At 43.4% G+C, this 24,882-nt stretch overlaps 1 protein-coding gene across 4 annotated transcripts in view; it reads left to right on the forward strand.

The window, feature by feature from the left end:
• Positions 1–253: 253 nt before the first annotated feature.
• SORT1 (sortilin 1) overlaps positions 254–24,882 on the forward strand; it is a 67,164-nt gene continuing 42,535 nt past the window's right edge. Inside the window, exons 1-3 of one of the 4 annotated variants that reach the window (XM_038541081.1) lie at positions 254–544; positions 22,478–22,537; positions 24,183–24,256. In XM_038541081.1, coding sequence (XP_038397009.1) covers positions 254–544; positions 22,478–22,537; positions 24,183–24,256 — 425 coding nt within the window. Of the gene's footprint in view, positions 545–857; positions 914–22,477; positions 22,538–24,182; positions 24,257–24,882 lie in introns of those variants that run through there. The other 3 variants (XM_038541083.1, XM_038541082.1, XM_038541084.1) reach the window with 3 other exon arrangements.

Below are 24,882 nucleotides of genomic sequence, written 5' to 3' on the forward strand. Positions count from 1 at the left end.
CCGCTCCAGCCAATCGGCCCCGCGTCCCGGCCTCGGAACGCAGGACCCCCGCAGCCGGAGGCGACGCGAGCCAATGAGGAGCGGCCGCCGAAGAAGGACAGGCGGCCCGCCTATGGGGCGGAGGGGCCGGGCCGCGCGTCCGCGGAGCGCCGGGCCGGCTCGGGGGTGTGGCGCGGCGCCGGCGGCGGGGGCGGGGGCGGGCGCGGGCGCGGGCGCGGGCGGCAGGTGGCGGCGGCGTCGGCATTCGGCGGCGATGGAGCGGCCCCGGGCAGCCGCGCACGGCCTCGGCCTCCCCCTCCTCCTCCTCGTCCAGCTGCTGCCGCCCGCCAGCCTCGGCCAGGACCGGCTGGACGCGCCGCCGCCGCCCGCCGCGCCGCTGTCGCGCTGGCCCGGGCCCGTCGGGGTGAGCTGGGGGCTGCGCGCCGCCGCGCCCGGGGGCCCCGGTCTCCGCGCCGGCCGCTGGCGCCGCAGCGCGCTCCAGGACGACCAGGACTGCGGCCGCGTCCGGGACGTCGTGGCCAAGCTGGCCAACAACACGCACCAGGTGAGCGGCCGCCGGGCCCCCCCGGCCCCCCCCCCGATCCCCCCCGGCCCCCCGCCCCTCGCCGCGCGCCTGGCGTGTCCACGGGGGCCCGGGGGCGCAGGCCGCCCCCCCCGCCCCCCGCCCCCCCCCCCCTCGCCGGGCCCCGGCTGCGGCGGCGAGTCCGGCCCGCGCGGCTGTGTCGTCACAGCGGAGGCAGCCTAGACTTCCACGGCATTCTTTTTTTTTTTTTTTTTCTTTAAGTTGTCACAAGTCTCTCGAGCGTCGTTGCTTTGCGTCGTGTCAGTAATGAGGCTCCCGTGGCCAGGACCCGCGGGGAGGCTGGAGGAAGGACTCCCCAAGCGCCGAGCAGTTGGGCTGCGCGAGGCGAAGGTGCGACCTCGCCGGCGGCCCTTCCCGGAGCGCGGCGGGGCTCGGGTCGCTGCGTGTCCGGACGTGGAGGCGCCGGCTTGCAGGGGGCTCACGGCCACCCACGCGCTCTCTCCTCCGCCTTCAGTTTGACCTTCTAGCCTGGCCTTGGCCTCGGACCGGGTTGTCTTCATCCTGCTGTAACAAGATTTCCAGCAGTCAGGACCCACATTGCGGATGGTCTCCTGTGCGCTGGGTTCTCCTTGGAAACTTCAGAAATTGTGGTAGCTCTGTCCCAGGGGACAGGCCCCTCGACCTTTGCACACTTACGGGCTTGACAAAGCCCATTGTTAAGAAGGTCCTGGCTCCTTGCTCTGGTGCAACACGGCATCTTCCTCACGTTTCTCAAGAACTAGAGCTTTAATTGTTGCCACCCGTATTTGCACAGTGTATTCTCAATTTGATATATTCTCTGTTACATCCCTTCCTCTTTCAGGAAGAGTTGCACAGAGGAATAAAGACAAGCGCTTAACTGCACTTGGCCCGGTATAACCACATCCCCTGCCTGCCCAATCTCAGTCTCTCCTTGAACTGCCCTTCTCCCTCTGCCTGGACTAGTTACCTGTGCAGAGTTCTCAGATGTGAGGTCCCCGGGGCAGCTGCAGTCAGAGCCCCGCCAGTCAGGGAGAGCCCCCACTTAAGGCCATACAGCCAACAGCTGCACCAACAGCCAAAGTAGTGCTGATGGGTGAGGACCAGTTGGGTACAGATAGGGTGGAATGAGTACCGGGGAGATAATGGTGTAGATTCCATCTCACAGTGGGGAGTTGAGAAAGGCTTTACAGCGCTGATGGTGAACTTACAACAGGATCACTTCCTTCCGGGAGTCAGCTGGACACAGAAATCTTACCCCACATTTTAGATTCTTCTCTTGCTGCTTGCCCTACCCTAGGACCTGCTGCTACTCCCGAATTATTCCCTGATTGGTTTGACTTGATATGTCTTTTGTAAACTATTGATTTCTGAAGCTAGAGGTTGAAAAAACTGGAACTTGTTCTTTTAGGTCCATATGAAAAGAAACGTCCCTCTATTTCTGTCATTTTATTTAGCTACTGTTTCCAATATATTCTTTGTGTGTGGCTTCCCCCCCCCCTCAGTTTTCTTTCAGTGACCTATTTTTTTTTTATTTTTATTTATTTTTATGATAGTCCCACACAGAGAGAGGCAGAGACATACATAGGCAGAGAGAGAAGCAGGCTCCATGCACCGGGAGCCCGATGTGGGACTCAATCCCGGGTCTCCAGGATCGCACCCTGAGCCAAAGGCAGGCACTAAACCACTGCGCCACCCAAGGATCCCCATCAGTGACCTAATTTTAAATAGCTCTTTTTGCACTTGTTAACCAGCCATGGTCTCTTCTTCAGAAATCCCATCCTGTTTATAACATGTATACATGGTGAAAGTGAAGCCGTTGTGAATAATCTTCACCTTACACATAGTTGAGTAAAGCAGTTCTTAGAGGTCCATCTCCTTAACCAGGAATTACGTAGTAGGCTGTTCTGCTTTTCGGTTCTTCATTTTTAGAAGTCCTGATAAATCATCCTGAACCGTACTGAAGAGATCTAGTATTTTGGGACCTTTCATAAGCAGTGTGAAATAAAAGTATCAGCGTGATAGAACAACTTTTTATCAGGGATATTATATACTTTTTAGAGTAGCCTTTCATAAGATGGCAGGATTCAGTTCCCAAGAAAATCAGAAGTTCTTGGTTCTCTTATTTGTTAAAACTTGCTGTTCATGTTAAGCCATGTTAATTCGTATAGTCAGTGTATGAGAATGGCCTCCAAATGTCCAAGATGTGCCGGATGCTGGGGGTGCTGAGATACAAAGAAAAGATAATTCAGACTGGACAGTGAAAAGCCTCAGAAGGTTTTAGCAGATCTCCTAGACTGTTGCTTGTTTGGCCTGTGAGAATATATTGGCATTTAATCTTTACAAAGCAAGGTAAAACTAAAGCACTCTTTTATATTCTTCTGGTTTTAAGAGATCTGTGCCCTAATGACCTATAACTTAGGCTCCTTCCCTCATGAAATTTGGCAGATATGTATGTGTATTTATAAATGCCCTTCTTTTATTTTTTATTTATTTATTTTTATTTATTTATGATAGTCACAGAGAGAGAGAGAGAGGCAGAGACACAGGCAGAGGGAGAAGCAGGCTCCATGCACCGGAAGCCCGACGTGGGATTCGATCCTGGGTCTCCAGGATCGCGCCCTGGGCCAAAGGCAGGCGCCAAACCGCTGCGCCACCCAGGGATCCCAGTGCCCTTCTTTTAGACTCAAGAAATAACCTCCTTTTTTGCCTTTAACACAAAACTGTTTTCATGCCACACTTTTAATTGATTCTTTCCTTTAAGCGCTCGGAGTGTTTGTGACATGTATAGCCTTTGCACATGAGAGAAATTGAGCAAGCACAGAAGATTTTACTAATGTTGGTTGCTAAGTTGGATTGCTTCAAAACATTCCTCCTATAAGTACCCCTTTGAGGTTAGGCATGAAAACTGTCTTAAAGAAACAGATGAAATGCTTTGGCCAGAGTTGCAGTGGTTGCTGACATAATTTCCGTACTTTTCATTCCTCGGTTCTGACTGTTTGATAATTTCCTTAAAACTTTCAAAACTTACGATTAAAAGCCAGCTACTGCTCAGTCTCTGTCCTCCCTCTGCTCCTGTCATTAACTACTCCTTCACACAGAACTCCCCAACTTCTACCCCAACATCAAAGCATCTGGTTTCTTAAATAAACAGGCCCTGTAGAGAGACTGTGTTGTATGGCATGTGGGCTCTGAGAAGAATGTGCGTGTTTGTTTGCTGGTGCTGGCAAGGCTGAGTCCAGGCTGACAGGACTGAATGTGCCTGTTGGAGGTTCAGGGAGCTGCCGCTCCTAGCCAGTTGTGGATCTTTGTCACACCCGGAAATCTGAAGGGGTCAGTGCCTTTAACTGCCCTGGAACTTTCTAACTGCATTATTTATTACCACATCCAGCCTCTCCCCACGGTACTGTCCTCCCCAGCACTCCACAGCTCACCCTTGAGTTAATAGCTCGATCCCCCCCACCACCCTTGAGTTAATAGCTCGATTCTGTTCCACTCGTTTGTTTTACACCAAAGTCAAAGAAGAGGAATTCTGTTTCCTTCTTGGTCCTGGTTGAGCAGAAGGAGCAAAATCCTCGTGAGGGTTCTACACCCATGCAGTGTACTAATCAGACCTTTAACCCCTAAAGGACATTAAAATGACTTCTGCATTGGGGATTTCAGTTCCGAGTGTCAGCAGATTTGATGAAGTATATTTATATGGGGAAAGGTTAATCTTCATCTGTGGTTTGGTTGAGCTGAGGGTAGAAAGCTGTCCAGGCAGGACAAATGGCTCCGAGGGAATGCAGTGTAACAATTAGGTAAGTTCTCTGCTGACTCAAATATTTGGCTCTGTGTGTAGTGATTTTTAATTAGAAATCTGAATCTCCTGTTTGTGGAAATAATTGGAAGAAGGCTTATGTTCTGGTCAATTTCTAATGGTTATTTTCTTTCTGTAATGATAATAATAATAGGCTCTCCATCCTGCTGTTTTGATCTGATCTCTCATGTCAGGTTCACAGAGGCTATTAGCTTCTTCTGCACTCTGCTGATTTCCAATCAGCTCTTGCCAACAAGCATTGGATTCTCAGTGGGTGTCTGCAGAGACTCTGCTCCCCAACTTTGTCCTAGTTGGCCTGTTATCCTTGTGTGATCCTCACAAGAAGGGCAATGCTTAACACTGAGTGGTAACTTTCAGAGCAGGAGTGACGTCTGCTCACCTCTCTCCCTTTCTGTCCACCCCATCCCTCAAGTTGTTTTTTCTTTTTTAAAGATTTGAGAGAGAGAGAGAGAGCGCACATGAAGTAGGAGGCACAGAGAGAGAGGAGGAGAGAATCCCGAGCAGATTCCATGCTGAGTGCAGGAGCCCAACTCGAGGCTCAATCTCATGACTCTAAGATCATGATCTGAGTCGAAACCAAGAGTTGCATGCTTAACCAACTTTGCCGCCCAGGTGCCCTTCAAATTCTGTCTTTACAGAAAGTGAAATGTGTTTCAAGACTGGAGAAATGATGCTCAGATGTTTTATATGGTTAGAAGCTAATATTACGGTAGGCAAAACTATCAGATTTGACATGTAATTAAAAATACAGCTTTTCAGGGCACCTGGGTGGTTGAGATGGTTAAGCACCTGCCATCAGCTCAGGTCATGATCTGGAGTCCTGGGATGGAGTACTGCATGGGGATCCCCACAAGGAAAGAGCTTGCTTCTTCCTCTCTCCTTCTCTCCTACACTCATGGACTCTTTCTCTGAAATAAATAAATTAAATATTTAAATGTATAAATATATAGCTTTTCTAGCAAAAGGCGTTGTGATAGTAGCTCTAAAAATATTATCAAATTGATAGTGCGTTTGTAAGTTTCCAAAATTTTTCAGTTACCTTCCTATCTCTTTGTAATAGTGTTTCTTTTGCATCTGTTACTATTTTAAAATTTTGGGAGAGATTTGTTCTTCCCATTGTCTAGGTAGCCTCAGGGATCTGTGTGTAGGTGGGTTTGAGGAGGAATGGCACTTGAGGAACATGCTGGTCAATTTCTAATCAAAGTCGGGTTAGTAATATGTGGCTGTGAGCTAGCTGGGTTGAATGAATCTTCCTAACAGACCCTTCAATCCTATAGAGGTTGTTAGGTGAAAGCCAGACACGTGGTGGGTTTTTCTGTTTTTTGTTTGTTTTGTTTTTTTTTTTCAAAGATTGAGGCTCTTTTCCCTGCTCTACCCCGAACCCTAGTCTCAGGAAACCACAGTGAAAACAGAATCTTCCATTCAGAGCCTGTGGTGTTTTGCTGAGGAAGTTTTCTGTGAATGCAGTTTATTTTCTGTTTTGCGTTTCAGAATCTAGCTCTCAGTTCCTCATCTACAACATGAGAAATTTTGGATTAAATTTAAAATGTCTAAAACAATTCTGACTCATATGGAGAGGGGGAGGCCAGAGGTTGTGATCACAAATGTTTATTGGTTGTTTCCAAATTTAGAAGCAAATTAAGGCTGTTCTGCTTCCCAGGTGAACTTGAACATAGCCTGGGATTTCACATCTGGGGGTAATTTGTTACCACCTCCAGAGCTTGCTTCACTGAAATACGAGTGTTCTTCAAGATAGCAGGATTGGGTTTTTTCATATAATTATGAAAGACACTTGACTCATTTGTTTTTTGAGTAATACTTTATCATTCTCTGTTGCCTGAAAAATCTAATGCTAAGCAAAGCTACTAGCTTGGATAGTCCAAAAGCAAACCCAGTAAACATGTAACAGTAAATTTTTTTTTCTTCCCTACAGTACTATGCCAAAACTGGGGCCTTTTTCTTTTTCTTTTTTCTTTTCTTTTTTTTTTTTTTTTCAGTCTTGGCTGCTTGTGTGTTTGAAAATACATGATCAACTTACCCATTAATATACTCAGCCCTGTGCTAGCTAGAATCATATGAGTGATTAATTGGCTTGATTTTTTTTTTTTTTTGTCAGAAGAAAATGTGTGGGGTTTTTTTTTCCTTCTAGAGCTTGAATACTCTCTCTCTCATATTTGCTTTTGTTAAGAGTTTTGTTCTTTTCTTCTTGTGTGTTCTAAGAAACTAAGTTCTGATATTGTACTTAAGCCAGTTTGCAAGTCTGGTTCAACAGTAAGATCACTCTGAAGGACTAAGAGAATTTAACTGGGGAGGAAAATTTTGATTGACTTTGTACTTCCTAGACAAGATAGTTCAAATCAAATGTCGTATCTGGGGGTAGCCTCCGTGGCTCAGCGGTTTAGCGCCGCCTTCAGTTCAGGGCGTGATTCTGGGGACCTGGGATCAAGTCCCACATCGGGCTCCCTGCATGGAGCCTGCTTCTCCCTCTGCCTGTGTCTCTGCTTCTCTCTGTGTGTGTGTCTCTCATGAATAATATAAATAAAATCTTTAAAAAAAATGTCTATCTGGTACCTACTGTTTGTCAAAGGGATGCAAATGTTGTATACAAAATTCAAAAGAGAGATCTCAATACCCAGATTTGAGTCCTGGCTCTGCTGCTTTATAGCTGTGTGATCATGGACAATCACTTAACTTCTCTGATCTTTATAGTTTTTTAAACTAGAGAAGCAACTTTAGGATTATTTGGAGAGTGAAATAAAAATTTTACAAAATGTTTTGTTAAATGTATTATGTTCATGTAATTCACTTAAGCACTTAGTAAACTACATATAGTGGAGTCCAGGCCTTTTGACATCCAAGGTAAATGTTCAAGATATTCTCATCGGTGCTGCTTTAAGGATTAGGTGTTCAGAGACGGCTTGATGGAAATTTGGAAGAAGTTTTTAAAAAGGCAAGCCCACTATAATGCAGTGGTCTGGAAGACCTCTTGGATGAAGAGAGAATCAAAAGTATGGAAGTAATTCTTAAGGAGATCTGTAAAGGCATGATGGTAGGGAAATCTAGGATGTCCTCAGAGAATGGTTAATGGAAAGTTTCTGTGGAGCAGAAGGAGCTGATGAGTAGTATATCTAAGGTTTCCAGAAAAACATATAGAGAAGTCAAGAAAGGTAGGTCTTGGGCAGGGCAGGAGGAGGAAGGAGAGGAGAGGTCTGGGCAGGGAGTTGTACATTGGGACTTCCTAGGGAACATCTCTTAACAGGTAGTGCTGGACATGAAGCCAGAGCTGGAGAAAGCAGAGGTGGGAAGGGACTTCCTAGGGAACATCTCTTAACAGGTAGTGCTGGACATGAAGCCAGAGCTGGAGAAAGCAGAGGTGGGAATGGGGAGCCAGGAAGAGTTGAGCGTTCAGAAGTTGGCCATTGCTGTGGTTTTGAAGAGTAGGTCTAACAGGAGGACAGAGTAGAGGGCAGGGCAGACCACCTTTTATACTTGAAGTGCTAAGGGTCCTAAGAAACACTCTTGGACTCCTGGATCTCATCAGGGGAGAATGGGAGCCAAGGCGTGAGAAACCCAAGAGCTCTGAGATGGTGAAGCCAGTGAACAGATTGCTCTTAATATTTGTGGGAAAGGATGAGGTTGAGTTCTTGCTGATAATGTGCTTAACAGTGTGAATCATAGATTGTTAGGCTGATTAGCTGCCCAGATCTCTTACTTTTACTGATGAGGCTAAATGATTTGTATGTGGGCCAAGAGCTGAGAGTAGAACACAGATGTCCCAACATGGTGCTACATTTGGAAGTGCTTCATAGAGATATTTTATTTTATTATTTGAGAGGGAGAGAGCACACAAGCAGGGGGGGAGGGGCGGAGGGAGAGGACAAGCCAACTCTCCGCTGAGCAGGGAGCTTGACTCAGGGCTCAATCCCAGGATTCCCTGGGTCATGACCCGAGCCAAAGGCAGACATGGAACCTACTGAACCACCCAGGTGCCCCTCATAGAGATGTTTTGAATTAATGCATTTGCTTTAGGGATAAGGCAAGGTTATAGACCCCAGCTATAAGTCATAGAATTGTGAATTCTCTGCTCCTTAAGGTCATTGAACCCTCAGCAGCGCTCAGTTAGCCTTTTTTTTTTTTTTTTAAGATTTTATTTATTCATAGAGACAGAGAGAGGCAGAGACACAGGCAGAAGGAGAAGCAGGCTCCATACAGGAAGCCTGACGTGGGACTCGATCCCAGGTCTCCAGGATCACACCCCAGGCTGCAGGCCACAGGGGCTGCCCTCAGTTAGCCTTTTTAAGCCTTAGTTTCCCTTCATATAAAATGTAGCATCATCAGGGGCTTTGAAGAGAAAATGTCTTGAAAACCTTAAAGTATGACATATGTGTGATTTATGTCATTTCTTAATAAGCCTGTTGATCTGGCTGCTGATTCCATAAGGTCCAATTGTCAGCCAGATGATCCTGATAAATACCAACCCCAGAGGAACACATGCATAAGAGGAGATACATGAGATGAGGTGGTTTTATCACTTGGCAGAGTTGGGTGACAGGCTTGGGTGGGGGTGGCAAGAAGGAGGCTGAGTCAAGATTGGCAGCAATGTGAGAAGTGTATGTGTTCTTTTTTTAACCTTCATGATTACATCAAAATTTTAACTTGTTAATGTGATTGGCAGTTCTTTGAAGCAGTGGATAGGAGGGAACATGATCTTAGATCAACCTGGCTGGAGTCAAACTTCAGTGGTGAGCATGGACACATTAATCTCAGTGAGCCTTGGTCTTTTCATCTATAAAATGGATATCCTAATATCTATGTCTTAGGGTCATTGTGAAGATTAAATGAGATGTGGGGTTTAATGTGTATCCATCCTTTATCTTACAATAATTCTTTCCACAAAGATTCTGATGCATTACCAGTTAGATGCCCAAGTATTTGTGTATGTACTTGAATTTTTTTTCATTGCTGTAATATTCCTAGAAAATCATCATGGATACTCATAGAAACCAAATCTGGCTTAAGAAATATATACTACTTATGTCCTTGGACTTGGGATTTTACGAACAAGGGTATATAAAGTAAGAGAGAGATTAACTCAAGTAAGTGTCTTTTCCTGAAGCTATGGGAGATTCAGGAGAAATAATAATCCTACCATCATTTAGTTCTAGTAGTTTTCAGTATATATAGTTGTTTACTCATAGTTTTAAAGAATTTACGATGGTAAAAAAATAAGACTACTTATCATTTGATAACTACTTCTGTTTCATTAAGCTGTAGTTTATTGGAGTTAGTGACTATGGTTTTAACAGCTCTGAAATGGCATGTTGCTGGCTTCACCCTCATTTGTTAACAGGCACCACTGTTAGATTTGCACGGTACTAACCTCTGTGAAGCTTTGAGAAATAGTAACAAGATGTGATAGGTGCTGCTCAGGAACTTTGCTTGGAAGCATAGCAGACCAGAATGTTAATGGAATTATTTTTTCTTAGGTGCATGTCTCTTCAGTCTAACATTTGACCATTTCCTGGCCTGTGTTAACCCTCTGTTCAGTTAGTGTGATCTGTCCACCAGTCCATTGAGCTGGTCATGTGCTATGTACTTCTCCATCTTTGTTCACATGGTTTTCCTCCTGTCTCAATGCCCTTCTAGCTCTAGTGGCTTTCTTTTTTCCTACAACATTTAATAGTGCCGCGTAATCTAGCATTTAACTGTATTATTCCATCTCATGTTCACTTTGGTTTATGAAACTTTTTTGCCTCGGATTATAATTTTATTAAAGGTGGGGGCCAGGCTTGTGCTATTCCTGCACCACTTTTGCCTCACACAGTGCTGGAGGGAAGAGTAGTCATTACACCTGTAGTCTGGAAGCAGGCAGGTAGGAGTTTGAATCATTGCACTGCCACCTACCAGCTGTGTAATTCTGCACAAAGTACTCGACCGCTCTGAGGCTGCTGCTTCACCTCTAGAAGGGTAGGGGTATGTCACCTGTCATAGGTGCTCAGTAAGAGTTCACTACCATTATTGGTATTCTTTATTTCAGCCGTTGCAGATTGCATACCTTCCAGATGTTGGACATTGTACTGGATCCTCAGTCCTGGAAACTGATGGTGGCACACGGCCGACAAGAGCCAACAGAAAACATGAACGTTAAACAAATATGTAGTCATAAATATACCCGGAAGAAGAAAAGTACCAGCAGGAGAATAATTGACAGAGGTCCTTTTAGTCTGGGGACATTAAGGACTCACTGAGAAATTATTCGAACTGAGACTTGAAGATGAATAGAATTTGATCAGTAGGAGTACCATGGGCAGAGAGAACCGCAGGTTCGAAGGCCTGGGGCTAGAAAGAGCTCGGTGTGCCCAAGGGTCTGGAGGAAGGCGGGTGTGGTTGCTGCAGAGGCAGTGAGGGATTGGTCCCCACCCCCAGTGGGTCAGTGGCTGCCAACTAGGGCCTATCCCTTATCACTTTTTCTTTGAAGTGGGACTAAGATTTGGAAATCCAGCTTTTATTGGGCATAAGGAGAACTGAGTTATCCCACAAAAGTGAACTTTGCAAAAACTAAGCCCACCCTTTCAAGTTCCAAAGGTTTTTTTGTGGTTGTTTAATGAGAATCTTTCTAAAATATTTCTCTGCCTTCTTAGTCAACAGTATGACACTGGATCATTTAAGAAGAGATTAAATTATTTTAATCTGGCGTGGCATTCATGCCCTCAAGGCTGTTGAGATGTGTGGGGCCTGTTTGCTTGTTGGAGCTTACTTTTTTGTTCTGCAGAAATGACAGTCCCCTTGGAATATCCATCTCCTTCTTGCTGCTGACCCTGTCTTGAGACGTACTATCCCCCAGATTTTATTTGCTGCCTCTGTAAGCTAAGAAAATGGGTCACTAATTTTAGGCAGTTCTGACAAGTTTAGCAAATTGATCAGAGTGATGGTCTGTAGGTTTATCTTAGAAGTCAGATGCATAAATTTCTGCTACATGGATCCTGGCCCCAGAGGCCTCCCTTGCTTCCTTCCAGTGAGTGTGTGGGTCTTTGGGGTTTCTGCCTAAAGCAGGTTGCTGTTGCCCTCTCCTTTCAACACTGACGTATTGCAGAGCCGGCAGGCTTAGTTGGTTTTTTGTTTGTTTTAAACAAAGAGCACTGGAAAAGCAAACGGAGTGGTTAAATTATTGATGAGTCAGAATTTTAAAGTTCATAAGGAGTAGAAATGTTGGCATTCCATCCCCCTCACCTTGGCTGTGAAGTTAGATTGCACTGCTCAAGTTCACACAGCAGAGCTGGAAATAAAATTCAGATTGAATGTTAGCCCAGGGCTCTCCTCTGTATCGTCTTGCCTTGCAGAAAACTGAATAATTGAGTAGGTATGAAAACTTGTGTAATATTTTGTGTTTAGTGTTTTCATTTCTAAGAATAGTCTCCATGAGAACTGGAACATTTGTGATCTTATTTTTAGCTCATGTTTTATGATCCTAGCAGCGCCTTATTTAACGGAACTGAATTCTGTTAAGATGTTCTTCCTGCCTGCAAAAGCGTCACCTAGGTTGTTTCGCAGACCTCTTCTGCACAGCCCTGTGTCCCGTCTGTCCCTGTGTTCCCTAGTTGGGGTTAAGAAGCCTGAATCTTAAATTTCCAGCTTTTATGAGATCACCAGGGCCTTGCCTTTGTATGTTATTTCATTTGATTCCTATTATTCCAGTGAGTGAAGGAGCATAATTCAGTTTTACTTCTGAGGAAGTGGATTCCCAAGAGAGAAAATAATTTGAGCCTGTTTTTCCAACCAGCGAGTTACTGGTCTGGGCTTTCATACCTACTTTCATAGTTGTATTTTCGCTGTGACAGGCTGTCGTCTCTAGATTAAAGGTCTACTAGCATGGTTAGCCTTCATTTTTAGACTTCTGCAGGAAGTGTGTTTTGGGGTATAAATGCTCCATGAGCACGGAACATGTACTCTCACTGCTGTTTCCCCAGTGCTCCAAATAGGGCATGGCACGTGGTAGACAGAGGTACTTGTCAAAAGAAGGAATTTGTGCGAAAGATGCCGTCAAGGGATTCATTCCCTCGTTTACCAGCCAGAGAAGCCATTCCTGGTCTGGTCATCTGCAAGTGGATTCTCAGTTGGGGCCAACCCTGTGAAACTGACCCATGTTTGGTTGTGCCAGTGTTGGTTCTCTCAGTGTTTTACTTTCCATCAGGTGTGTAACTAAGACAGGCAGAAGTTTCTCATTACCACATTTTCTTTCCAAGCTACAGTGACTCTCAGGACCAACTTTAAGTTCTCTGAGCTACAGCAACAGTAATTTAATTAGGCTTCTGGCTTAATTGGATGTGAAGATAAAGTTATCCTGTGAAGGATGTTGTGTTTTGTGGCCTTTCTCATTTTCCAGATGGAGCTAGCAGTCGGCCACAGGACCACAGAAATGGACATTTGTGTTAATTCATGGTCTCTAAAATGTGTGGACCTCAGACTTTAAAATGGTAGGCAGTAAATGCATGGGTAAATCTTACCATCATCTGTCAAGGTGAATGTTTCAGAAAAGGTAGTACAAGCTGTCCCCTACTTCCTAACATAATGAGTCCCTGAAAACCAATTTGGTTATAAATGCCAGCCAATGATTCCCTGCTGCCCAGAGCTTCCCTACTGGGGGCAGCAGACGGCTGCCAGTGCCATCTGGGACGTTAGAAGTCACGGTTCAACAGGTGATGAACAAGAGACTGTGAGTTTATCAGAGAAGAATGATGTTGGGATGTGGTATTAGGAAGTCTACTTTAAATTGAGACCCACCCCTGTTAGTGTGGCTGGGAGGAGCGGGGCTCTCTGACCTGTCCTGTAACCTTCTCTTGCATCCCGCTAGCCAGTATAACAGAAGAATAAACTGATATGCTCTGTGTATACTTTTTATACCACTCACCACTCTTTTATATATCCTTTTTTTTTTTTTTTTCAAAATAAAAAAATCTGGGATCCCTGGGTGGCGCAGCGGTTTAGCACCTGCCTTTGGCCCAGGGCGCGATCCTGGAGACCCGGGATCGAATCCCACGTCGGGCTCCCGGTGCATGGAGCCTGCTTCTCCCTCTGCCTATGTCTCTGCCTCTCTCTCTCTCTCTGTGACTACCATAAATAAATAAAAAATATTAAAAAAAATAAAAAAATAAAAAAATCTGTAGTTTTATTTTTATTTTTTAGGGAGGGACAGGGAGAGGGAGTGAGAATCTTTTTTTTTTTTTTTTAAGATTTTATTTATTCATGACACAGAGAGAGGCAGAGACACAGGCAGAGGGAGAAGCAGGCTCCATGCAGGGAGCCCGACGCGGGACTCGATCCCCGGTCTCCAGGATCACACCCTGGGCCGAAGGTGGTGCTAAACTGCTGAGCCACCCAGGCTGCCCTGTAGTTTTATTTTTAAACATGATTCCTGCTAGTTGGAGGTGGCATGGGGATTAATTCAGTCAATCCAGAAAAACTAAAAAGAAGAAAAAGTGTCACCATAAATTCTACCATATAGAGACAGGTGCTGTTAATTTTTTGAAGGCCCTCCCTCCAGGTAGCTTCTAACCAGAAGTACCCACACAAGATTTCACACACTGTCCTGTAACTTGCTTTACACGCACCGCACTGCAAGTATCTTCCAGCGTCAGTGAATACCTGAAACATTTTCAGCAGCACCCAGTATGTTTCATTGCGCATCATTGCATATTTAACGAGGCTTAATCCTTCACCTAGAATATACTGAGAGAGTGATATCTATGGCGTTGTTATATGGATTAGATGATAATGTGTTAAGATGCTTTCGCACAGCGGCCTATAGGGAGTGCCCAGTAGTTGTTAGCTGCAACATCCAGGTACGATCATCCTTTGTCAAGACGTGTAATAATCTCCCTGTGATAGATCCCGAGGGTGGGTTTGCTGGGTCGCATGGTATGGACATTTTCAGTTCCAATTCACATCAGTGAGCAGATCTCCAGAAAAGTGGTAGCAGTTGGTATGCTCCCACCCACAGGTGCTGGTCTCCCTGTCCTCCTCACTGGATATGTGCTGTCCAGCTTTTCTGGAAGGTGGAAGTGTCATTACATTATTTTTCTGTGACTTTCTTTGGATTACTAGTGAAATTGAATAGCTTTTCCCATGTTATTAGCCACTTCCTTGTCCTTTGTGAATTGCTTGTTTGTGTCTTCCTCCTAGTTTCTTTGGAGGTCTTTGTCTTTTTCTTATTGACTTGACAGCTATGATAGAAACCCTTTGTCTTGTTGCAAATAATTTTCCCAATTTTTTCAACTTGCCATTTTGTGTTTTTTTTTTTTAATAAATGAATCTTTTTTTATTATTTATTTATTCATAGAGACACAGAGAGAGAGAGAGAGGGGCAGAGACACAGGCAGAGGGAGAAGCAGGCCCCATGCAGAGAGCCTGACCTGGGACTCGATCCCAGGTCTCCAGGATCATGCCCTGGGCTGAAGGCAGCGCTAAACCACTACGCCACTGGGGCTGCCCACCATTTTGTGTTTTGCCATTAAAATTCTTTTATATAGTCCAGGTAATCCCTACGTTATATTATGGGTTCCAGTTTCTGTATTATTTTTTGTAATTTCTCATTCTAAGATTATATCAATAGTCACTCATACTTTCAAGGGTTTTCAAGATTTGACTTTTTATATTTAAATCTTTGCTGTATGTGGAATTTATTTGGGAGTGGGGGTAAGAAAGGTTTTAAGGATCCAGCTTATTTTTTCCAAATAGCTAGTTTCCCCAGTACTTCGACCACTAACTTGAAATGCCAGCTTCATCATAGGCTGAAAAAAACCTTGCCTGGTCTTGGACTTTGTTTTGTTCCATTGATCTATCTTGTCTTTTCTTGTACCAGTAACTGTGCTAGGAAATTAATAAATCTGTCTCTAGGAGTGGCAAGTTCCATGCTCATCTGCTTCTGATTGAATCAAGCTGAGGTTTTTCTTGTTTGTTTGTTTTTTTTACGTAGTCTTAAACTGCTTGGTTTCTGAGCTTCCTACCATAGGGTATGATGAAGTAATCTGAATTACTGTATTTACCCTGTGGCCCCTCTGGATACTGGCTTTTGTACTGTTGGTTCATCATATAAACAGCATGTATACACGGTTTCCCTTAATTTTGGCCTGCTTCTGCAATGTGCATTTGGCTCACTGCTTAGCAATAGGAAGTGGCCAGATCATGTTCTCTTTGTGCTAAATAATCTACCTCTTAGGGATAGTACATTGGAGCAACACAGCCATTGTTTTCTGGAAATGAAACATGCGTCACCTCTCCCCACCTTCTCCATTTCAATTGTCACATATACCTCTAATACATAACATCGTTTTTGCAACACTGCTTGAGGTAGACACTCACTCTACCTTCTGTTGGCTGAACTCTTTGCCTCCCACATGTTTTTATATGTTCAGTATTTTAATATTGTGGCCTATTCATTGGTAATATTGTGCTGATGGTTTGGGGTTTTCTCCCCTTAAAGGGATTATTTTGCCTTTCAGTTCTTTCTAGCCACACAGCTTCGTTCTCTGCTCATATTTCTCTTATTCATCTTACTTTGCCTTGATTAGAACAGTTGAACCATAACTTATTGGTTGATTATGTTCAGCTGTATATATGATTGGAAACCATGCATATTCGAGAGTGATCCTGTGGCCTCATCTCCTTTTTTCTTTGTGCATGCAAGCAAATACTCTTCTTCTATACACTTTTCCTTTTCTGTATTTTTATTTTCCTTCTATTCCTACTACAACTTTTCTATCATTTTTAACAAGCACTTATAGCATCTGCTGTATACTCAGCCCTTGACTGGTGGTGACATTAGTAGGTTACTTGTGTTATCCTTTGACATCTTTCAGAAGGCTTGCATGTATCCTCATGTTTGTTGTACCTGCACAGCCACCTTGTTATTGTTTGTGTCTGCTTCCACCTCTGGAAGTCCTGCCTAAATCTCAGTATGCAGATCACTATTCTTCGTACTCAAATGTGTGAACTTCTCTTCTGTACAGTCTTCCCCTGGCCTGTGTCTCCAAACACTTTGATGCAGGCAGGCCATCTTGACCAGTTTGGGCCATATGGAGCTGATGGTAAGTATAGTGGGAAGGAGGAGTGAGGTCACTATTATGTGTGTGGGCTAGTGTTAACAGTGTTCTGGCTGGCAGAAAGGCCATAGGAAGAATCCCTATTCAGCCATTATTTATGGAAATGTTGGTAACTATGCTAGAAGGAAGATGACACACAGGTCAGTAGTGTTGGTAGCAGGGGTTTGTGAATAGACTTCTACAGAGATATTTGTGGAGCTCTTAATGCATGTAAGACCTTGTACTAGGCCTGATAGGCGATACCAGAGCACAGTGCTTGCCATCTAAGAATTCCTAGCATTATCTGAGAGGTAGTCAAAGAGGCAAATAGTTATAGTACCAGCAACATCCATAAGTGCTGTGAGAATAATAGCTAAGAAGAGATCACGTGAGCTGTGTTAGGAACCAGAATGGTTGGTTCTACATGGTAAGTTGGAATTTCAGCTGTCTTTCAGATCTTTTGCACTGGTGTAGTCCCTCTCTTGTGGCTGTCAAAAAGTCATGCCCACCGTATAATACTGAGGGGCAATGAACAAGTTCAGAAGAACAGAGCTTTTCTTTTCTAAAGCCTGCATTTAACAACTATTTTCACTGGCCATAGAATTCTGTCTTTACAATTTCCCCCTAGTTCTTTAGAGATACCAATACACTGGCTTGCACTGTGACCAAGGAGAAGTCTGCTATGATTCTTTGTTTTTCTGTGTATGATGTTTTTGTTTCTCCTGGATGCTTTTAAGATTTTTATCACTGGTTTTAAACATTTTGAATGTGATGTGCTTCAGTGTAGTTTTCATTATGCTCCTTAAGCTTGGGATTTGTAAGCTTTTTAGCTCCCTGGGTTTATACTTTTCATTAAATCTGGGAAATTTGAGGCTCTTATTCCTTTCAATTTTTTTTCCTGTTCCCACCCCCCATCTTCCAGAGACTCCTATTACATATATATTAGGTTACTTGAAACTCTGTAGCCCAGTGATGCTCTGTTCATTTTTTCCTGTCTTTTTTGCTATGTCTCACGTGAATAGTTTCCATGGGTATGGCTTCAAGTCTATTAACGGCCTCTTCTGCAGTGCCTCCTCTCCTGTTAATGCTGTCCAGGGTAATTTTCATCCCAGACACTGTAATTCCCATCTCTAGAAGTCCAGTTTGAGTCTGTTTCCTATCTTCTGGGCCTTTATTTAGCATGCTCAATCTGCTCTCTAATTTCTTGAACCTGTGGAGTATAATTACAGCTGTCTTCACGTCTTTGTCTATTAGTTCTATTATCTGTGTTATTTCTGGGTCAGTTTGATTGATTTTTCTCTTCATTATGGTTCCTGTTTTCTTGCTTCTTTGGGCGCCTGGTTTTTTTTTTTTTTTTTTTTTTTTTTTTTTTTTTTGGGCGCCTGGTTTTTTGATTGAATGTTGGACATTGTGGATTTTATCTTCTCGAGTGCTAGATATTTTTATAGTCCTATAAATATCTTGAACTTTGGTCCGAGGCATAGTTAGGTTCCTTTTTTCTTTTTTTAAGATTTTATTTATTTATTCATGAGGGACACAGAAAGAGAGAGAGGCAGAGACATAGGCAGAGGCAGAAGCAGGCTCCATGCAGGGAGCCCGATGTGGGACTCGATCCAGGAACTCCAGGGTCACACCCTGGGCTGAAGGCAGGCGCTAAACCAGTGAGCCACCCAGGGATCCCCATAGTTAGGTTCCTTAGCAGTGAATTGGTCCTTTTTGTTTTTGTTGGTTTTTTTTTAAGCTTTTTAAGGTAAGACCATTATAGCATTTAGATGAGGGTTAATTTTTCTCCTGAGGTAAGGAGAAGTGAGGTAGTGAGGTAGAGCTTTTCTGAGTACTCTATCCAATTACTGTGACATAAGAGGTTTTCTACTATGGTTGGGAACAGGAATTATTTCTGGACCCATGTGAGGCCTGGATATGGTCTCTTTCATTTCTTTCAGGTAGAACTTTCCTTGGTCTCAGGTAGCTTCCTTACACACATATGCTGATGAGGACTTAGTTGAAGGCTTGGCAGTTTGGTTGGAGAGCCTCTGGCTGTGGATCTCAAGTTCTCTTTCTGTACAGCTCTTGCCTTTCTAGTACTCTATTCTGTGAACCCCAACCTCCACCGCCTCCACAGACTACCACCTCATCTCTTCAACTGAGGAGACCTCTGGGCTCCACCCTGGGTTTCCCTTCCCTGCACTGTGGCCTAGAAATTCTCTCCAGACAGTAAGGTAGGGCAGATGGAGGCCCTCGTTTGTTTCCTGTCTCTCGGAGATCAGTGTCTTTCATTGCCTGAAGTCCAGTGCCTTGAAAACTATTATTGTTTTACATATGCTGTGGTCTTGGGGTTTTTTTTTTCAGGTGGGAAAGCACATCTGACCCTTGTTACTCCATCTTGGCTGGAGGCAGAAATCCTCTCAGAATAGAACTTTTACATGTCATACTCCGTTCTGTCATGGGGAAATTAAGTGGGTCTGGCCTTTCTACTTCATCATCTTCCTTTTCAGAGCTTCACAAGTAGTTCATAAAGAAAATGAATTGAATATTTATGGAGTGCCATCCATGTGCTGTGCTATATATTAGTTCCTAAAATGAATAGGTTTTGTCTCTGCACTAGATGGACTTCAGGGCTAATGAGGGATGCAGCCAAGGTTCTTGTTGCTGTCATTAAAAGTAATACATATTTTGAAACATCTAAGATGCCACTGCGTTGTAGAGTGACACTTGTGTTGTACCGAGTATAATCGGTCACTAACCATTAGAATTGCTAGCCTTTTGCTGACGCTTGTGAATTCTGTCTCCTAACCATGCCTTGGTTGTCCACTCTTTCCTGAACATCCAAAATCCTTCTCCCACTGAAGGGGTAGGATTATATCCATGCTTTTAGTTCCCCAGTGTTTCTGGGTTTGTCTTCTTTCCATATGTCCTTTTCTTTTCATCTGAGGTTTGGACCATTGTTAGATCTGATTTCATTTTTCTCTTTAACTTTCACTAGTATAAGAATGGTAAAGACTGGAATATAAAAAGTTAATTGCATTTGCCATAGGTGAGTGGGTTTTTTCAGTGAGTTTGCTTTCAAAAGGAGAATGTACTTGGTTATTGGGAAGGGAAGGGGGCTTAGGGGTCGCAAAAGACCACAATTATAGTTAATAAATCTGGCCTCCATTTCCAGAGGAACTCTTTGAATGATAATGAGGTCCATAATGATCCTTTGAGTTGTTCAGGTGAAGCTAGGTGTTGCTAGCGATATCTAATGATCCTCCTCCTACTGTGACTGGGCAATAGGAAAATGTGAGTAATGCCAGTGTGCATTGACTGGGTCAGGTATGTAGGGCTTTGTCCGAAAAGCCAGAGTTGCAAATCCCGATTGGCTCAAGACTATATTGTGGCCTGATCAAGATAGCCAGGACTCCAGAGATACAGGTTATCTTTTATCCCAGTCAGTTGTGACCAGAGCCTTCCTTGGAAAGATAGCCTGTGTTTAGATGACTGTGAGCCCCTGTGGTCTGTCTGGTGCCTGTGGTAGCTCTGGATATTCCTGCTCCTCAAGGAGCTCATTGATGTAATTTCAGACACTATATCCTCACTCAAGAGAACAGGCCGTCTTGCTCTGTGTGGAATATCTTACAAGACACATGGCTGTGTCAGTCTTTAAGCTTCCGGTTCCAGATGTTTCTAGCAGCCCTACTTTTTCTCCAATGCTTAGCCAGCTCACATGTATGAATGGCCTTTCTGTCCCACAGGGCTGTGAGCAGCTCTGGCTGAGCGTTTGGTGGTTATCCAGCGTTTAGTGAGCAAGTCGTCCGTGAGGCCCTGCTTGGACCTCTTACAGAGGTTCTCCCAAGGCTTCTGCTGATCTAGAGGTACTTACGATCCGGGGAGGAGACAGCAGAGGTGAATTCAGAAACCCATTCGGGAGGACCATGAAAGAAGATAGAAGATCAGCAAAACAATTCATGTTTGAAGTCATAGTTCTACAGACTTCTCTCTTGGGGCAATGGCTCAAGTGACCACGTGGCGGGAGTCCCACCATTTATAGACATGTTCTATTTATGGTTTGGGAAGGATGTAGAATCATTGTCAACAAATGCTTAGTAAGTGTGTAAAGTAGCATGGTGGGCACAGAGAATACCAAGAAGTATAAAGTTGTAGCCTCTATTCTAAGGAACTGCTCAAACTCAGAAAGGCAGGGCCTGCTTAAGATTTAAAAACTTAAAAAAGAAAAGATTTAAAAACTTAAGAAGTTACAGTAAGTCTTTGTAGGTGAAAAGCATAATCGTCAACATTTAGCAGAAATCTATACTAAACTATTTTTTTTTTAAAGATTTTATTTATTTATTCATGATAGTCACACAGAGAGAGAGAGAGGCAGAGACATAGGCAGAGGGAGAAGCAGGCTCCATGCAGGGAGTCCGATGTGGGATTCGATCCCGGGTCTCCAGGATCGCGCCCTGGGCCAAAGGCAGGCGCCAAACCGCTGCGCCACCCAGGGATCCCTATACTAAACTATTAACTGCTCTCAGGGGAGTGGGGCTTGAGGTGGTGGGACGTGTGACGGGGAAAAGGAAAGCTCTTCACTTTTTCCTGTACATTTGACCCTTGAACAGTACAGGTTTGAGCTGCATGAGTCCACTTACATGGAGTGTTCTGTTTGTTTTATAAATGGAGTGCAGTACTCTAAGTGTATTTTCTCTTCCTTATGATTTTCTTTGTAACATTTTATTTCCGCTAGCTACTTTATTGCAAGAATACAGCCTGTAATACCTGTAACATACAAAATATGTGTTACTCTACTATTGATGATATTGGTAAGGCTCCCAGTCAACAGTAGCCGATTAGTAGTTAAGTTTTTAATGAGTTGTATGTCAAAAGTTATATGTGGATGTTTGACCATGCTGGGGTGTCAACACCCTTTACCCCCGTATACATTTGTGTATGGCTGGAAATTGTTACCAAGTGTCAGTATTGCCTTTTAGGAATTCTTTATCAGTTAAAAAATGGTAGAGACCAGGAGATTATACCCATAATGTTAGCCTTAAATAGCTCTGTGTGATAGGACTATAAATAATTTATATTTTCTTTATTATACCTCCCTAGTTTTTCTATTGTACCTACATTTTCTATAATGGGTATGTATTATTTTATAAATAGAGAAAGTATTTGAAAACCAAAACCCTAAAGAATCCATAATGATCATTATAACTACATTCCAACATGCTTAACATATCTTGGAAATAATATACCAGCTTTCCCTTTTCTTTCTCCTCACTCTTACCATGACTTTTAAGACTGTTCTGTCGTAATTCATCATGCTCATCATTACTATGTATTTATTTTTAAAGATTTATTTATTAGAGAGCAGGGGGAGGGAGAGGGGGAGAGGGGGAGAGGAAGAGAGAATCTCAAGCAGACTCTGCGCACTGAGCACGGAACCTGACATGGGGCTCGGTCTTGTGACCCTGAGATCATGACCTGAGCCAAAATCAAGAGCCAGATGCTTAATAGACTGAACCACCCAGGCACCATCATCACTATTTAAAGGTGAAGCAGGGCATCAGCTCTTGCTTCTGTCCCTTGTGATTTTGAGTGAGTGAGTTAGCCTAGGAGCAAAAGGAATCTGGCTAATAACTACTCAACTGTACTGTGAAGGCTGCCTAGAAAAATTCAAATTATGCCGATTGGGTTACAATTATATCTGTCAATGTGGGCTGTGATCTCTTGTTTTAAAGCATCCTAAGAATACTTTCTATATCTTTATATTTAGTTCTTTTGGAGAAAGCAATTAGATTATTCCATCTCCCCATCTGGTGCAGTAAGAAAACTCATCTGCTTGGCTTACTTCGTACGTGAGAGAATTAAAATGTCCAAGTTATTTGTAATTTGGGTTAAGTAGTTCAATCCTAGCTCTCCCAGATTTTTCTGGGAATCCGTATCCCCTTATAATAATGAAGTTAATTACTTTGAAAAGAATAGTGCTCTGAATTATTTAAGGAAACCGGAGATCGAAAGACAGATGACAATTCTAAATCAAATTTTTTTTTTCCCTTATAGCATGTGTTTGATGATCTCAGTGTCTCAGTATCCTTGTCCTGGGTTGGCGATGGCACTGGGGTAAGTAGCATTTTGAGTCTGTTAATTCAGTGCGGTGAGAAAAAGATGTTGATTGTAGGAGTTTAAACACTGAATGTTGTTACTTTCTGAAATGGTCTCCAACCTCCGTTGCAGAAAATAACATGTTTGCAGTACAGACTTTCAGGAAGCTGTGATTGGTTTGGTTTTGCTTTAGACCTGGGAACATCTGGTCACCTCCTTCTTCCATAATAGGAAGATAGACACCTTTTTAGTTTTTGGTAGCTGCTTGGCATCAAGATGAGCAAGAAGAAGAAAGAGGAGGAAGAGTGCCATGTGCCCAGACAAGAGCCTCACAATACTTGGGAAGACCCCTGTATAGAAGCAGAAAACTGCACGTCGCACATCTTGGCATTTTTTTTCCTCCAAACTGTTCCTGTGTCCTTTCCTGTGGTTAGCGTTGAAGGACTATGGCGCCCAGGGCTCATAGTTGTTCGACTCCATCTGTTGTCTCTTCTCCTGTCACAGAGGAGCCACTGCCAGGACTGGGGCCATGGAGAAAGAGTCCGTCAGCCCCTTATCCCTGCTGGTATATATGATTTCCCAGTAGGAGGGTGTGCTGAGGGTGGCCTCAGGTCTTGAATCAGGGCTTGGTGTTGCCCAGCTCTATGTCCTTCTGTCTGAACAAAGGCAGAGGAGGCCACAGCTCATACCCTCTGGTATTCTGGTAATGTATATATCCTGGCACTGGGGCACATAACTGCTGTATCAGGAACCAAAAGAAATAGAATTTTAGTGTTGAAAAGCAAGTTAGAAATTTCTTATTTTAATTAATTTTTAAACTTCTGGTAGAATGTCTTTAAACACATCTCCGGTTCTTCTACAATTTGAGTAGCATGCTAATTTCCAGAATGTATCCATTTATCTAAGATAGTTGGTATCTCTAAGGTTTCTTGTTATATGGCTACTTGAGATTCCCTCCCCTCTTATACTAAACTACTATCAGAATCTTTTCCTCATGCATATTTATGTCTAGAAAAATACTTATTTGAAAAATTAATTTCATGGGGAACTAACAGCAAGGAAAGGAAGAAAAGGATAAATATATGTGACATATTGACCTCTGTTAGAACACCCATACTGTTTAAACCTCTGTAAGCAGAAAAAGGGATGATCTTTGCCTGAGACTATCTTACAATTATAGAGATACAAAATAGTTGAACCCTTCCTTTATTATAATGTGTAGTTGATGAGCTCTGCCTCACTACTTCAAAAGTATGTGATGGAACCATTTCAACAAATTGAGTTGAGATCCTGTGTCATGGTGAACCCTAGTAACATGGTCCTTCTTGGTTTTCTTTTTCTTTTTTTAAGATTTTTATTTATTAATTAGATACAGAGAGCGAGAGAGAGAGAGAGAGGCAGAGACACAGGCAGAGGGAAAAGCAGCCTCCACGCAGGGAGCACGACGTGGGACTCCATCCCAGGTCTCTAGGATCAGGCCCTGGGCCAAAGGTGGCGCTAAACCACTGAACCACCCAGGCCGCCCCCTTCTTGGTTTTCTGACATTAGGCTACCACAGAACAGGGTTATTGACGATCTTTTAGATGTTGATTTAATCCCATCACATGCAAGCATGTAACTGGACTATCTTTCTTATTGACTGCATGCTTTTGTCTCTTCCCAGATCATTCTAGTCTTGACTACCTTCCATGTACCACTGGTAATTATGACTTTCGGACAGTCCAAGCTATATCGAAGGTGAGGTGCATAACATGTGGCTGGGGCATTGGCTGAGTAACACATTGTGAATGTAAGTTCCCTACTTTTATAGACATGACGGAGTCTAAAAGTTGATTTAAAGGATCTTCTAGCCATCTTAAATTTTCACCAGACTGTCACACTCAGCACACTGAGTGTCCGTTTAGCAACCTGAAGAAGTATGAAAAGGGATCTAGTTCCAAGGAAATTAGGCTGACCACACTGAGTGGCAAAACAAGAAAGGAAGATGAAGGAAGGTCTGTAGGGGTCTGTATCTCTTCATTTAAATGGGTATTTATTTGTGGGAGGGTAGTATAGAGTTTTAACCATCTTTGTATTTATTGTGAGTTTTTATATCCCTGAAATAACACAAATGGTTTTTATATCCCTGAAATAACAGTCCTTACTGTACCTCCAAATGAGTGTGATTTATCTTACAATAAAATGGATACATATTTTGAGCCCTAAACAGATTGTTTCCAGGTCAGAAGGAAGTTCTCAGGTCAGACCTAACCCAAGTGCGTCATCATATTCACACTGGTAATGATGGTGGCAGTATGTTCAGGAACCATAATCTATACTGTGACATTCACAAAGTTTTAGAGTTGTCTTCTCAGAGGTACAGC

The sequence above is a fragment of the Canis lupus genome, chromosome 6 (assembly GCF_011100685.1).
Source record: "Canis lupus familiaris isolate Mischka breed German Shepherd chromosome 6, alternate assembly UU_Cfam_GSD_1.0, whole genome shotgun sequence".
Lineage (NCBI taxonomy): Eukaryota > Metazoa > Chordata > Mammalia > Carnivora > Canidae > Canis > Canis lupus.